The sequence below is a fragment of the Pseudorasbora parva genome, chromosome 4, assembly GCF_024679245.1.
Source record: "Pseudorasbora parva isolate DD20220531a chromosome 4, ASM2467924v1, whole genome shotgun sequence".
In the NCBI taxonomy this organism is placed as follows: Eukaryota; Metazoa; Chordata; class Actinopteri; order Cypriniformes; family Gobionidae; genus Pseudorasbora; species Pseudorasbora parva.
In genome coordinates, this window is record NC_090175.1 from 20,554,599 (window position 1) to 20,568,628 (window position 14,030).

General features: G+C 37.2%; 1 protein-coding gene across 3 annotated transcripts in view; it reads left to right on the top strand.

Moving 5' to 3' along the window:
- Window positions 1-14,030, top strand: part of htt (huntingtin) — a 68,468-nt gene that overhangs the window by 14,088 nt on the left and 40,350 nt on the right. For 2 of the 3 annotated variants that reach the window (XM_067441250.1, XM_067441251.1), the window contains 23 exons: window positions 181-548; window positions 1,506-1,629; window positions 1,757-1,875; window positions 3,230-3,341; window positions 3,497-3,634; window positions 5,370-5,528; window positions 5,791-5,888; window positions 5,992-6,131; window positions 6,249-6,312; window positions 6,762-6,862; window positions 6,954-7,100; window positions 8,963-9,083; window positions 9,308-9,453; window positions 9,654-9,805; window positions 10,915-11,117; window positions 11,242-11,368; window positions 11,513-11,637; window positions 11,864-11,974; window positions 12,075-12,152; window positions 12,236-12,459; window positions 12,575-12,653; window positions 13,360-13,521; window positions 13,654-13,709. In XM_067441250.1, coding sequence (XP_067297351.1) covers window positions 181-548; window positions 1,506-1,629; window positions 1,757-1,875; window positions 3,230-3,341; window positions 3,497-3,634; window positions 5,370-5,528; window positions 5,791-5,888; window positions 5,992-6,131; window positions 6,249-6,312; window positions 6,762-6,862; window positions 6,954-7,100; window positions 8,963-9,083; window positions 9,308-9,453; window positions 9,654-9,805; window positions 10,915-11,117; window positions 11,242-11,368; window positions 11,513-11,637; window positions 11,864-11,974; window positions 12,075-12,152; window positions 12,236-12,459; window positions 12,575-12,653; window positions 13,360-13,521; window positions 13,654-13,709 — 3,154 coding nt within the window. Of the gene's footprint in view, window positions 1-180; window positions 735-1,505; window positions 1,630-1,756; window positions 1,876-3,229; window positions 3,342-3,496; window positions 3,635-5,369; window positions 5,529-5,790; window positions 5,889-5,991; window positions 6,132-6,248; window positions 6,313-6,761; window positions 6,863-6,953; window positions 7,101-8,962; window positions 9,084-9,307; window positions 9,454-9,653; window positions 9,806-10,914; window positions 11,118-11,241; window positions 11,369-11,512; window positions 11,638-11,863; window positions 11,975-12,074; window positions 12,153-12,235; window positions 12,460-12,574; window positions 12,654-13,359; window positions 13,522-13,653; window positions 13,710-14,030 lie in introns of all 3 variants that reach the window. The other variant, XM_067441249.1, reaches the window with a different exon arrangement.

Here is a 14,030-nt window from a genome sequence, read left to right on the forward strand (position 1 = left end):
TTAACAAGTAAAACCTTATTGTAAAATCAAAGTATCATGGCCATGAATTTTGCATTCTTAATAAAATGTAAAAATCTAGATAACATTCAATTGTACATACTCACCGGATTCAAACAAATACATGACATGTGTTTTACGGCAGGAGTAAGGCATTGTTTCACTCTTTCACATTTCCCTTAGCCTCGGTCGGTGGCGATAGCTCCAGTGAAGCTCCCTCCTCATCAGGCGTTTCGTCTCTTGGCACGTCTGACATCATCACAGAGCAGCCCCGGTCCTCCCAGCATGCCTTGCAGCCGGGGGACTCAGTGGACCTGAGTGCATCAGAGCAGGGTGTAGGGCCAGATACTCCAGATGATGAAGATGAGGAGGACATGCTAAGCCGCAGCTCAAGCGGGGGCGCTGGGGTCGTCAGCACAACCGGCGACTTAATAACCGATGGCAACCAGATGTCAGTGGGAGCCGTGTCATCGTCGCCCCCTAGTGACAGTTCCCAGACGACCACGGAGGGGCCGGACTCCGCCGTGACGCCTTCAGACTGCGCCGAGCTCGTAAGTGTCACCAGCACCAGCAGGCGCTATCGGAACCATTCACCACCTTCCCCAACTCCCACAGAAGGGCCGGACACACACTCCGAAAGCGAGTCATCTATCTACAGGCCATCCTCTTCCTCCTCCTCTACCTCGTCTTCTTCCTCCACCTTTTCTGCCATCTCTTCCTCTAGCAGTAGTGACCAGGTCAGCAGAGGGCAGGGGGTGCGGTTATTGTTGCTCTTCCCCGCCCCTGATACAACCCCGCCCAGTATTTGCCCCGCTCCCACATGCACGACCTCTTTCCTGAGGTGTTCAAATGCCTTTTACTTACCTCATTCTGGACAAATGCTTAAAAACCAAGTGCCAACTACAATGATGCTGATGTCAGACCAGTTTTAAGGGCGTCATTTGAAGATTAATCGGTCTTGTTATTGTTAATTGAAATGATAATTCAAATAAAGCTGACATGAAGTAAAATATGAATATTAGATTAATAAAAACTTAAATAAATAGAATTTTTGATAGAAATATTTAAAGAAGAAAAAAAACTAATAAAAATAAAACAAAATGACTTAACTAAAATTAAAAATAGAAACCTTTTTAGTATTATTTATATATTAAAATAGTATATAAATAATACTAAAATAGCACTGGATTGAATTTGTGCTGTCTCCCTGTTTTGATTAATTAGTAAACCACAGGCCACAGTACTTTGGTTTTGGTGCAGCCCAAAATTGTCTTGACATGCATATGGTTATGCTTTGATCAAACTGTATTTGTACAAGTTCCCCAAAGTGACACAGCATGTTCGACTGTTGTTTTTTATTTGTGTACCTTTGCACGAATGGGTTTCTGCTAATGTTTCTGCTTGTTTGTGAGTTTAGTTCATGTTATTGTTAGTTCATTTATATGTGTGTGTGTGTATGTGTATATATATATATATATATATAATTTGTATTTGTGTATGATATATAGGTGCTGGACGGCAGTGAGAGTCAGTACTCAGGGATGCAGATCGGCACGCTTCAGGATGAAGAAGAGGAGGGAACAGCTCAACAACCTGACAAACCTCCAGAACCTTTCTCTCAGTCGGCACTGGGTACATATACTCATTTATACACTTTCTCAGCAATACACCCTGCTCTGATAATCTTATCTTGGGTGTGAAGTTCACATGTTTATTAGTCATCCTTTTAGCTCACAGTTCTGCTTTCTCTTGTCGCCAGCTTTAAGTAAGCCCCATCTTCTGGAAGGAAAAGGTCACAACAGGCAATCATCTGACAGCAGTGTGGATCGATTCATACCAAAGGAAGAGGTTCTGGAACCCGCAGAACTTGACAACAAGGTGAACATGCACAACCAATCAGAGCAACAGAGCGACACATAACGTTAGTTGTCAAATGTCAACAGAACTCAACTGCACCGTGTTGCCAAGTCTGCGGTTTTCCCGAGGATTGTTTTCCATGTCCGCAGGTTGAAGTGACCTCAGTTATGTGATATATAGACCAAGGAATGCAAATTTAAGCATGCAACCTTGCCAAAATAACACACATTTTACCCCATAAAAGCCATTTATTTCTGGAGAACACCCTCCGGAGAAGCTGTTGTTTTTGGCTAGTAGTTGGTGGGTTTTGTTGTAAAAACTTGAAAACCCTGTCTGCGCGCGAGCTGAAATAAACTATCTTTGACGGTGTTGTAAAAAAAAGAATTTAAGGATACTCAGAGTACTTATCAACACGATCATTTCTGAGAGAAATAGTGAAGGTGAATGCATATACGAATAAGTTCTCAGTTTAGGATTAGAACAAATTCAACCCAAGCACCTTCGATGACGTGGATGATTATGTTACTGTTTATTTGTCCATCATCGTCTAAAGGCCGTCCTGACAATTTCATTGGTCCGAACAGTTTCTGTTCAGGCATAATTACTCCTCTATGGATCAAGTCCAGTCCGAACTGCCCAGGCTCAAATGTAGTGGGCGGGGGTTATGTTTGGCCGGCATCCAGGCCAGCACATAGTCTTTATGAAGGACAAAAAAAAGTAATGTTGTACATCTCAAGTCCTCACAGATACTTTATGGAGATCTAAAGCCCGGGACATCAAGTCGACAATCGGACGTCGTGCAAAGTCTGGCTGTTTTTGAGCATCTGCCTACTTAGTTTTTTTGGTGTGTTCAGCACTGTCGCTCTAGTCAGGCACCATCTGTGTTTTTTGGGCCAATTCAACATGTAGAATCGGTGTCAGGCCGTCGGTGAGAGAGAACTTGATTGGCTGTTCAGTATAGTGAATGAGTCAGTGCATGAGAATAACAGCAAAACGATACAGATAGAAAGCTGTTCCTGGGCGGATATTTTAATATTAACATGAGTGGAGTGGAATAAAGAACGTGTTCAGCAAAATTGATATTGAAAATTTAAATGCACGCGGATTTGTTTACAGTTTTCTTGTGTATCTGCAGCCTGGAGCGTTGGTTTCCGCTTTGAATGATGAATATATCTGCAGAAATAGACAGTTGTCTTATTTACACATAGGCGCAGAACACGCATGCTAGCTGATAGTTGGCTCTAGTTCTCTCTGTGTATTCAAGTGCAGCTTTTTGACCCAGACGCGGCCGTCGAGAGGTGACAACACTGTCGTGTTTGTGTGTCCCGGCCTTAATAGTTAAACTTTACAATTTTTGTATATTTTCTGTGTTTAGCCATCTAGGATTAAAGGAGAAATTGGCCACTATACTGATCTAAAGGAAGAGCCTCTGGTGCACTGTGTCCGTCTGTTGGCTGCCTCCTTCCTGCTCACCGGCCAAAGAAATGGTGAGCAACAAGACTACAGCTTCCCATGAACTCTCATATGTTGCTTAACTCTCTATTGTCAAAATAGCATACAAGGCCCTTGGGTATCGGTGTTTGCTACTTGAACATTAAAGTGTGTTTCTTCATTAAATATTAAATATATATTTATGTCCTAGGGCTGGTTCCTGATGATGAGGTGCGTGTGAGCGTTAAGGCATTAGCTGTTAGCTGTGTGGGGGCAGCAGCAGCTCTTCTACCTGAAGCCTTCTTCAACAAACTCTACCTGCAGCCACTAGATGGACAACAACTAGATGGTGAGAAATATACCGACAACGATCCTGTTCATCCATCGGTCTCGCGCTCTTTTTTTTTTTTTTCTTTAGTTTTGACATTTATCTTTTGTTTTGTCTTGACATCTGTTGTTTTTTTATTTTTTGACACATTTGTTTTGTTTTGACATCTGTCTTGTTTTGTTACAATCAAAATCTTTTGTTTTGTCTTTTTTGTTTGTTTTGTTTTTGACAACTATAGGTTTTTGACGTCATTTTTGTTTTGGCATCTATCTTTTGTTTTGTCCTATTCAAAATGTTTTGTCTTATTGTCTGTGTTTTTTGTTTGTTTTTTACATATATGTTTGTTTTGTTGTGTTTTATTTCGACATCTTAGTTTTTAACGTTTATTTCGTTTTGTTTTGACATCTATCTTTTGTTTTGTTGACATATGTGTTTTGTTTTCTTTTGTCTTGACATCTGTTTTTGTTTTGACATCTATATGGTATTGTTTTTATACATTAGGGATGTCACAATTCTCAATATAATATTGAACCGTTCGGTACGGCATTCACGCTTCAATACGCGCTTGTGAATTGCATTTTTTTTGGTTTTGCATTTAATTAATTTTTTCTATTTCTCTTCATTTTAAATATTTCTCTCAGTTTATTTTGCCTCTTTTTGAGTGTACCTGTGAATCTACGCACTGATATGAGCAAACATCCAATCATATGCACTAAAGTTAGGGGGTGTTTAGCCGCGTTTTAAAGCCTTGCCGGTTAAACATTTCAATCGCACCTGTGCGCACCTGTCAAACACGCGTGATTACTGGACTAAGTAGTCTTACTGGGCTAACACTGTCAAATACACACAAGGTTAACATATATACACATAGTTGGTTATGTCTAAAGTGAAAGTTAAATTGTGTGTGTCTGTATATGAGATGCGAGCAGGTTTTAGCAGCGCAGCCAAATGATTGTGAACACTAAAATTATGTTAATAAAACAACTAAAAACAAAGAGAAAAATCACTCACTGCTCTTGAATAAAGTATATACAGTAGCTTTCAATCAATGTATGTTGCATATTGAAGACTGTATTTTAGCCTAAATTAATTCATTCGATTTCAAACTTAAATGCTACTGTACATTTCTGAGCTGCCACTGTAAATCTTTATATATATTTATTTTTGATTAAACAATACACCAGGAATGTGTACAAGTTTAAAAAAAAAAAAGTTAAGTTAAGTTTAAGTAAGGTTTTTCAAGTCTTAAGTAAAATAAAGAAAGACTATTACAATAAAAACGTTTTCTTCTTAACCTTTTTCTTTTCCTATCGCCTAAGAATAAAATAGCAAAATACCAACTGTATTGTTGCATCCCTATTATACATCTATTTTTGTTTAGTTTTGACATATTTTTGATGTTTTGTTTTGTATTATTGTTCTATTGTTTTTTGACATTTTTTGTTTTGACATATATTTAGCTTCATTTTACATCTTGTTTTGTCTTGAGTCTAGACATGTTTTCTTTTCTTTTTGTGACATCTATTTTTGTTGTTTTGTCTTGACATCTATTTAGTGTTTTTGACATCTGTTTTGATATATGTTTTTAATGTTTTTTTTTTAAATACAATCCCTTTTTCCTGTTTAATGTTGACATATTTTTTTATTGTATTTTGTCTTTTTTGTGTTAGTTTAGTGTCTGTGTTTTTTCTAAATATATATTAAAAGTGAAATAAACTGCTGGTGTGTACATATATTGTTGTGTTTGTGTTAACAGAGCAACAGTACATTAGTGATATAATGCAGTACATCGAACATGGGGATCCTCAGATCAGAGGAGCCACCGCCATCCTGTGTGGGGCTTTAATCCAAGCCATCCAGCTCAAGACACGCTACAACACGGAGACATGGTTGTCCCAAATCCACTCTGTCACAGGTGAGAACTACAGCTACAGCTTGATCAAATCATTTACACAATCTAAAGCCGTTGCTACGTTGTAGGCTGTGGGTTGCATGCGTAGCTGTGGGTTGCATGCTTAGTTGATGTGATGTGTTCAGCACCTCAACGCGGGATGCAGAATTATAAATGAAAATCGACGTGTAGGCCACGGTGTAAAGGCTATGGCGCAGATGCGACGCATAAGTATAAATCAGCTTTAAGGTCAGTCTTCACATTCCCTGTCATTCTGTCTTTTCAGGAAGCTCTGTGACAATCGAAAATGTTGTTCCTCTGCTGCAGCGAAGTCTAAAAGATGAGTCTTCAGTCACGTGTAAAATGGCCTGTGCTGCTGTCAGGGTGAGAATGTACAGTTTATTCTAGCAAATAATAAATGCCAGTTTATTCTGTCTGTCAGTTTTTAAAGATTATAATTATTTTGAGTGTGTTTATTCAACCACAGCACTGTATCATGGCGTTGTGCAATGGCAGTCTCAGTGAACTTGGCCTGCAGCTGCTTATTGATCTGTTGACCCTGAAGGACTGCTCTTATTGGCTGGTTCGCACTGAGCTCTTAGAGACACTTGCTGAGATAGATTTCCGGTGAGAGGACACAAACTTTACTTGCACTTACATTTTGTGTAATGACTGTATAACTTCTAAACGTTCTGAAAAATCACAAACTATACATATAATAAAATCACCTGTTGTGTTTGTCAGGTTAGTAAGTTTTTTGGAGAGAAAAACTGAGAAATTACACAAAGGAGAGCATCACTACACAGGGGTATGTCATGTCTCTTTCTCTCTTTTCTCAATTTAAGATGAAGATTTAATTTATCATGTTTTATTAATTAATACAAAATAATGATAATAATTCTGTCATCATTTACCTTTGTTGTTGTTATACAACTTTATTTTGTGAAACGGGCAAGGATTCATTTTTGAAGAATATACTGGTCATTTTTTTAGACCACATCATCACAAAACATTATCTAAAACACTTTACCCCATAAAAATGCTTAATTTAATAATTTTTGTATCATCTTTTGGATTGGATTATTTTATATATTGACAGTTTAGCATACATTTTTAACTGCAAAATCAGCCACACTTTCATAATATATTTTTAAATGAACAATATTTTATTTATATTGTATAGCATATGCAGCATAGCAGTATGCAAAATATAACTAATATTTAACTAATATACAATTTTAATTTTTAAATTTTCAGTTGTTGAGGCTTCAGGACAGAATTCTGAATGATGTTGTGCTTTATCTACTGGGTGATGATGACCCACGTGTTAGACATGTGGCAGCAAACACCATTGGCAGGTATTCACATGTTTATTCTTTGGATAATAATCTCCGAACTATACATCACAAATTTCAAACTCTGATTTTTGATCGATCTCTCTCTTCTAAGGTTGGTGCCCAGGTTGTTCTATGACTGTGACCAGGCTCAGACAGACCCGGTTGTGGCAATAGCACGAGATCAGAGCAGTGTGTACCTGCAGCTTCTAATGCACGAGACCCAGCCTCCATCACAGTTCACTGTCAGCACTATCACACGGTACACTATGGCCCTACTCCATTTACATGACACCAGTGTTGTGTTTAACTCTCAGCTTTGTAAAATATATTATGGTTTCCACAAACATATTATCTCTTTCCCAGCCAGCGTTTTTGATCATTTTTACAAAAATGATATGGCCCCCAGAATATTTGTTTGTATGAATATGTGAAAATGTAATATATCAAAGGAAAGACCTTCTGTTTTTAAACACGCAAAAAAATGTTTTCTAGCTTTATGCATTCTTTTTATCAACACTTAATTTTCATAAAAAAGCAACATTTTGAGCAAAGTTTTTATCAAATACTACATCGAGGTCGGATTTATAATGATAATCTAAACATAGATGGAGTAGATCGAGTCCCTCAACATCCCCAAATATTGCTAATGTTGGGTCGACATTTCATTCGGTATCATTAGGCCGTTTTGATTTATATGCTGTTTAATGTTGGTGATCGCGTTACTTTACATATGCATTTAATTACATATGATTTTCTGCATCTTCTTCGCATGCGTTTTTATCAGGAGATTCAGTACTCTTTCAGAAGATGCATAATAGCACATAACATTGAAATCACGGAAAGCCAGTAAATTCCGTTGATGGGGGTGGAAACAGTTAAAGCAACACAACCGTTTTGAACAATAATAATAAGAGGAAACGTTTTTGAGCAGATACATTCAAATAGAAAACAGTTCTTTTAAATTGAAGTAATATTTACCTGTCGTAATATTACTGTTTTTAAAGTATTTTGATCAAATTTAAAGTTTTTTTTTTTTTAAATAAATGCAGCTTTGTTGAGTATACGACTTCTTTCAAAAGCATTTCTGACTTAAAGGGATAGTTCACCAAAAAATTTGATGTTTATCTGTTTACCCCCAGGGCATCCAAGATGTAGGTTTGTTTGTTTCTTTAGTAACCAACTGTTGCCGTATAATGCATGTCAATGGTTTTTTTTCTATGAGAGCCACTATTGGAGTAAAAAACACATACATACGAATCCATATTAAACCCTGTGGCTTGTGATGATACATTAATTTCTTAAATAACGTAACGATTGGTTTCTGCGATAAACAGTATTTATGTTATTTTTTTACCTCATAGCAGGCAAAGCTCATCTAGTATTCCCAACCCCATTACTTCCGCCCGAGAAGGTCAAATCCCGGTGCGATCATAGATGTACATAGAGTCCTCATTCGACCAATCCGCGCCATCCATGCAGGTACTAATGAAGCATCTATATATATGTTATTATGATCGCGCCTTTTCTGGCGGAAGTAATAGCATTGGGAATACTAGATGAGATTGGGGTAAAAAAAAAAAAAAACATAAACACTGTTTGGTTTCTCGCAGAAACCGATCGTTTCGTGTTTTAAGACATCAATGTATCATCACAAGCCACAGGGTTTAGGTATGTTTTTTACTCTCAGAGTGGCTCTCATAGAAAAAACTCAATTGACATGCATCATACAGTTGGATTTAGAAATCTTAAATTGTGTTCTACTAAAGAAACAAACAAACAAACCTACATCTTGGATGCCCTGGGGGTAAGCAGATAAATCTTTTTGGGTGAACTATCCCTTTAAAAGAATAGTTCACCCAGAAATAAAAATTCTGTCATCATTTACCCAAACCTTCTTCTCAAACCGTCTTTGTTCTGCTGTAGAGAAAGGAAGATATATGGAAGAATTTTTGTAACCAATCAGATCTCACCCTCCATGACTTCCATAGATCTGCTTGGTTAGTAAATTATGACAGAATTAGCATTTTTGCGTGAACTATCCCTAACTTACCAACCTCAAACTTTTAAATGGTAGTGTACTTGGCTTTAATCTTATTTTTTAAATGATCTGTTTCACTGCAGAACATACCGTGGCTACAATCTGTGTCAGAACGCACCGGATGTTACCGTAGAGAACAACCTATCTCGGGTCATCACTGCCATCTCCCATGCCCTCACCTCCTCCACTTCCAGAGCCATGACTGTGAGTGCCTCAGTCTTTTAAGAAAAATATTTTAAATACCAAGACTCTACAGAGGTCAGCAATTAAGTTTTTTTGGGGATCATAGCTTATTTTTCCATTGTAATTTTGTCTCGAGTTATCACTTTAAATATATGTTTGGTCTTGCAGAAATAACTTTATATATTTTATGAGTGGTCTTATTTGAACCCAGTGTCTGATCTCTTTACTTGATGTCATTTCTCCAGTTTGGCTGTTGTGAGGCTCTATTCCTTTTGTCCAACACCTTCCCAGTGTGCACCTGGAGTACAGGCTGGCACTGTGGTTTTGTGAGCTCTTCTGTCTTTCATCTCAACCGCTCCAGCCAGTACCGCAGCCGAGGGCGCTCCTTTAGGTACACACTCACAAAATAATCTGAACCTTAGAGCAGTGATGTCTTCCTTCAGGACCAAGAATAAAACATGCTTAGATTTGTTGTCTTGATCATAACGTTGGTACAAAGAGTATGAAGTCAAGCTCAATTGGTAATCTAAGTGCAGTGTTTTATCTGTCTGTTTCACTTTGCAAAGGTATAAATGTGCTCTTTTTCTTTAGTCTCTCTCAGTCTGGCAGTAGTGAGGAGGTGCGCAGGTCTCTGACGGTTGGCGTGACCGGTATGGTTTTATCTCTCCTCTCCTCTGCTTGGTTCCCTCTTGATCTCTCCGCCCATCAGGGTGCACTTCTACTGGCTGGAAACCTTCTTGCTGGTATAAACTTATTTTGATTATATTAGGCAAAGTTTAACACACCAGGGGTCTCATTTATAACCATTGCGTATGCACAAAACGGGTCATGAAAGAGACGTACGCCACTTCTGACACTAGTTGTGTTTTATAAAAACAAACTTGATGGGAAAATGTGCGCACATGCAGCAAACTCTGACACGAGCCTGCAAACTCTTTTACTAGAGTGAGAAAAGTAATGAAGTAAGAGCAATTTAAAACTCTTTTCATTTTGATATAGGCTACATGTGTAGGGTACATTCATGTTCCAGTTTCGTTAATGGTGATATTCACTGAAATTACAGTGTCATTACATAACGTTTTTTTAAACAAAAATTATATGAATTTTGATAAACGTTGATGTGCAACTTTTGATCACTTTTCCTGTTATGCTGTTTCAATGACAGCAAGGATTAAATACAGGCTAATTCCAATAATTCTACTGAAACTAAACTGCAGATCTCATGTTATGACAACATGTTTTAGCGAGAACGATGATCGGTGATGCACACCTAGTTCTATATTACAGACACTGCAGGATTCGGTGGTCGAACTGTCCATTGTCCGGTTTGAATACGTCCAATGATAAAAGTTACTGTACAACCAGAGCTGACACGGAGTGTAAAGACATTGTTACAAAATTATGAAAAATACCGTATTTGAAGGATACAACTTGGAGAAAAAGTTAAGATTTGCACATTTCCTTTTTAAAATGCTTTGTCAGTGACTTGCTGAGTAAGACAATTGTATTTACACTGCAATAAATACATAGGCCTATCTGTTTCCATAAAAAATAGCCTAAACATCCTATATTCAAATTATCAGCAAAACTGCATGCATTTTATTTTATTTGAATTGTTTAAAATTAACTAAATATTTTGAATTACTAAATACTAATACTAAAAAAAGAAACTGCTAAAAAGAAATCAAGTTTTAAACTAAAAAAATATTTTTATTAAATAAACAAAAATAAAATCTGTCAAAAATGAGCAAAGAGTCTAGGAAGGTTAAGTGGGATTTTAATTCGTTCCAATTTTAAAAAAAAATTGTTTACGCCTGTTTGAATTTAAAATGTTCTTTGTCTGTTTTTGAAGCTATTGCACCAAAGTGCATGAAGAGTCCATGGGCAGGTGAGGAAGAGGCTAACCCCGCCCCCTCTAAGGTGGAAGAGGCGTGGCCTGCTCTTAACGACCGTTCTCTGGTTGTTATGGTAGAGCAACTGTTCTCACACCTGCTGAAGATTCTCAACATCTGCGCCCATGTTCTAGATGACACGCCCCCAGGCCCTGCAGTCAAGGTAAAAATGCATTCTATAGATTCAAATTACAATACAAATCTATAAATGTACAACACATCAATAATATAGAATATTTTCCCACTATATTAAAAGCGTCATTATTTCTGTTAATCCTTCTTGCCAGGCTACTTTACCCTCATTGGCCAACACTCCCTCTCTCAGCCCAATCAGACGGAAGGGTAAAGAGAAGGATATGACAGAGCCAAGCAATATCCCCATGAGCCCAAAGAAAGGAGGAGAGACCAACACAGGTACAGGCACACCTACTGAGCCATCTGTTGACCATACTGATGTATCATATTGTTTTGAGTAAACAAGGAATATAGGTCTTATTGTGTGGCTCATTATTTATTAATTAAATATTTATGGATGACTTATACTGTGTTTTCATACAGGCAGAGCAGCAGACGGTGCAGCAACAGCAGCAGTTAACAAGTCCACAACTCTGGGCAGCTTTTATCACCTCCCTCCTTATCTGAAGCTTTATGATGCATTGAGAGCTACACACGCTAACTACAAAGTAAGTTTGTAGTCATTAGCATTTGGATTTGTCTTTTATGTTTACAGATCAGGCATAACGTAATGCCCGCTGACAGGTGAACTAAATAACGCTGATTATCTCTTCATCACAGCACCTCTAAGTCAAAAAAATCACAATAATACGCCCTGCGTTTTTATCCCATTCCGAGTACTTAATTAAAAATATCCATCCTTCATCTTGCTTATTTTTTATTTCATTTTCCAAGGTCACATTAGACCTTCACAACACCAATGAGAAGTTTGGGGGTTTCCTGAGGTCAGCGCTTGATGTCCTTTCCCAGCTGCTTGAATTGGCCACCCTGCATGATATTGGCAAAGTAGGATATCAAAGCCTAATTCCATCTAGTCAATAAACAAAGTATGATAACTGAGCAAAATCATTATTAAGAACCTTCCCCCTGAATTTATCTGTCTTAGTGTGTTGAAGAGATTCTGGGTTATCTCAAGTCCTGTTTCTCACGGGAACCTACTATGGCCACTGTGTGTGTTCAGCAGGTTAGACATGTGCATTTCTAACTCTTCTGTTTTACACCATGACTTTACTTTCCTAGGATTCACCGTTTGCTCTTTGCTTACAGCTTTTGAAGGCATTGTTTGGGACCAATCTTGCATCTCAGTATGAGGGGGCCTCATCTCACCCGTGTCGGTCCCAGGGCAAGGCCCTCCGGCTCGGCTCGACCAGCGTCAGACCCGGCCTCTACCATTACTGTTTCATGGCCCCTTACACTCACTTTACACAGGCCCTAGCAGACGCCAGCCTCAGAAACATGGTGCAAGCTGAACAAGAACAGGACGCCTCTGGGTGAGCAAGAGAGTGTTTGTGTACAACATTTCCTCATAGAGATTTATCTATAAATATAATAAACAAAGTCAAGTGCCGCATAATGTCTACATATGCCATTTCTGTGATCCTATAGGTGGTTTGATGTCATGCAAAAAGTCTCCAATCAACTGAGATCAAGTATCACCAATGTCACTCGCCATCGAGGAGACAAGGTGAATTGCCCTATATATGTGGCTATAATTAATTTTTTGTGCTCCCGAAATTTTAAACCCGTTGACTGACAAAATTATATATGTATTGTGGTAGATGAGGAATATATTAAAATGCATAGATTTTGGGAGATGTGCATTTGTTAGTTTTTTTTAGTTATTTAATGGGTCTTTGATTTATAAGGTATTGTTTTAGTTTATATACAGTAGTTCCTTTTTATTATTATTTTTTATTATTACTCATTGTTTAATATGGAATTATGGTCCTGTTTATTTCATGATATTGACTGTTTTGTGTATGTGTATCGAATCTCCCATAAAAATATATTTTAAATAAATATCTTGCAGCATTATTTTATTATTACTTGTGTACTATTATAGTAATTATTCCTTAGTATAATTAATTATTATTATTATTTTTTTAATTTTCAATTTTAGTAAAAAAAATTGTAGTTTTGTTAAGTACCTTTGACACTTTTTTTATATCGCTTTAATTTTAAAATATAGAACTTTATCTTAGTTTTTTTTAACTTCAGGTAGCTGCCAATGCATTATAATTTGTAATTTTCATAATTTTTCATCTAATTTGTTTTATTTAATTTCAGCTTTAGTTTAAATATCAAAATTAATTTGTTAACAGCAGAGCTGATGTCTTGACCACTCACTACAGTAAAAGTGGCTAATTGTTTACTCCTTGTGTGTGTTTCAGAATGCCATTCATAATCACATCCGGTTGTTTGAGCCGCTGGTGATTAAAGCCCTAAAGCAGTACACCACCAGCACATCAGTGGCCCTGCAAAGACAGGTGCTGGACTTACTCTCCCAACTTGTGCAGCTCCGGGTCAACTACTGTCTGCTTGATTCAGACCAGGTGAGTCAACATGTAATGATCCATTTTGCTCCACTAATTGAGAATCAAAACAAATGATATTTTACATTTATATATCCTACATTAGGCTTATATTAGACTTACATATATTTTATTACCCTGTATTTGTTTCAGGTGTTCATTGGTTTCGTGCTGAAGCAGTTTGAGTATATTGAAGTGGGGCAGTTCAGGTAAGACCTTGCGACAGTCACGGCAACATACATTACCATTCAAAAGTTTGAGTTCAATAAGATTTTTTTATGTCTTTGAAAGAAGTTTGTTATGTGCACAAAAGAGGCATCAAAAATACAGTAAAACACTAATATAGTGAAATATTATGACAATTTAAAAAAAACATTTTCTATTTTAATATATTTTTAAATTTATTTTATTGCTGTGATGAATTTTCTGCATCATTACTCCAATCTTTAGTCACATGATCCTTCAAAAATCATTCTAATATACTGAGTTGATCAAGTGACATTTTGAAAACGCGTGCTGTTTAATGTGTT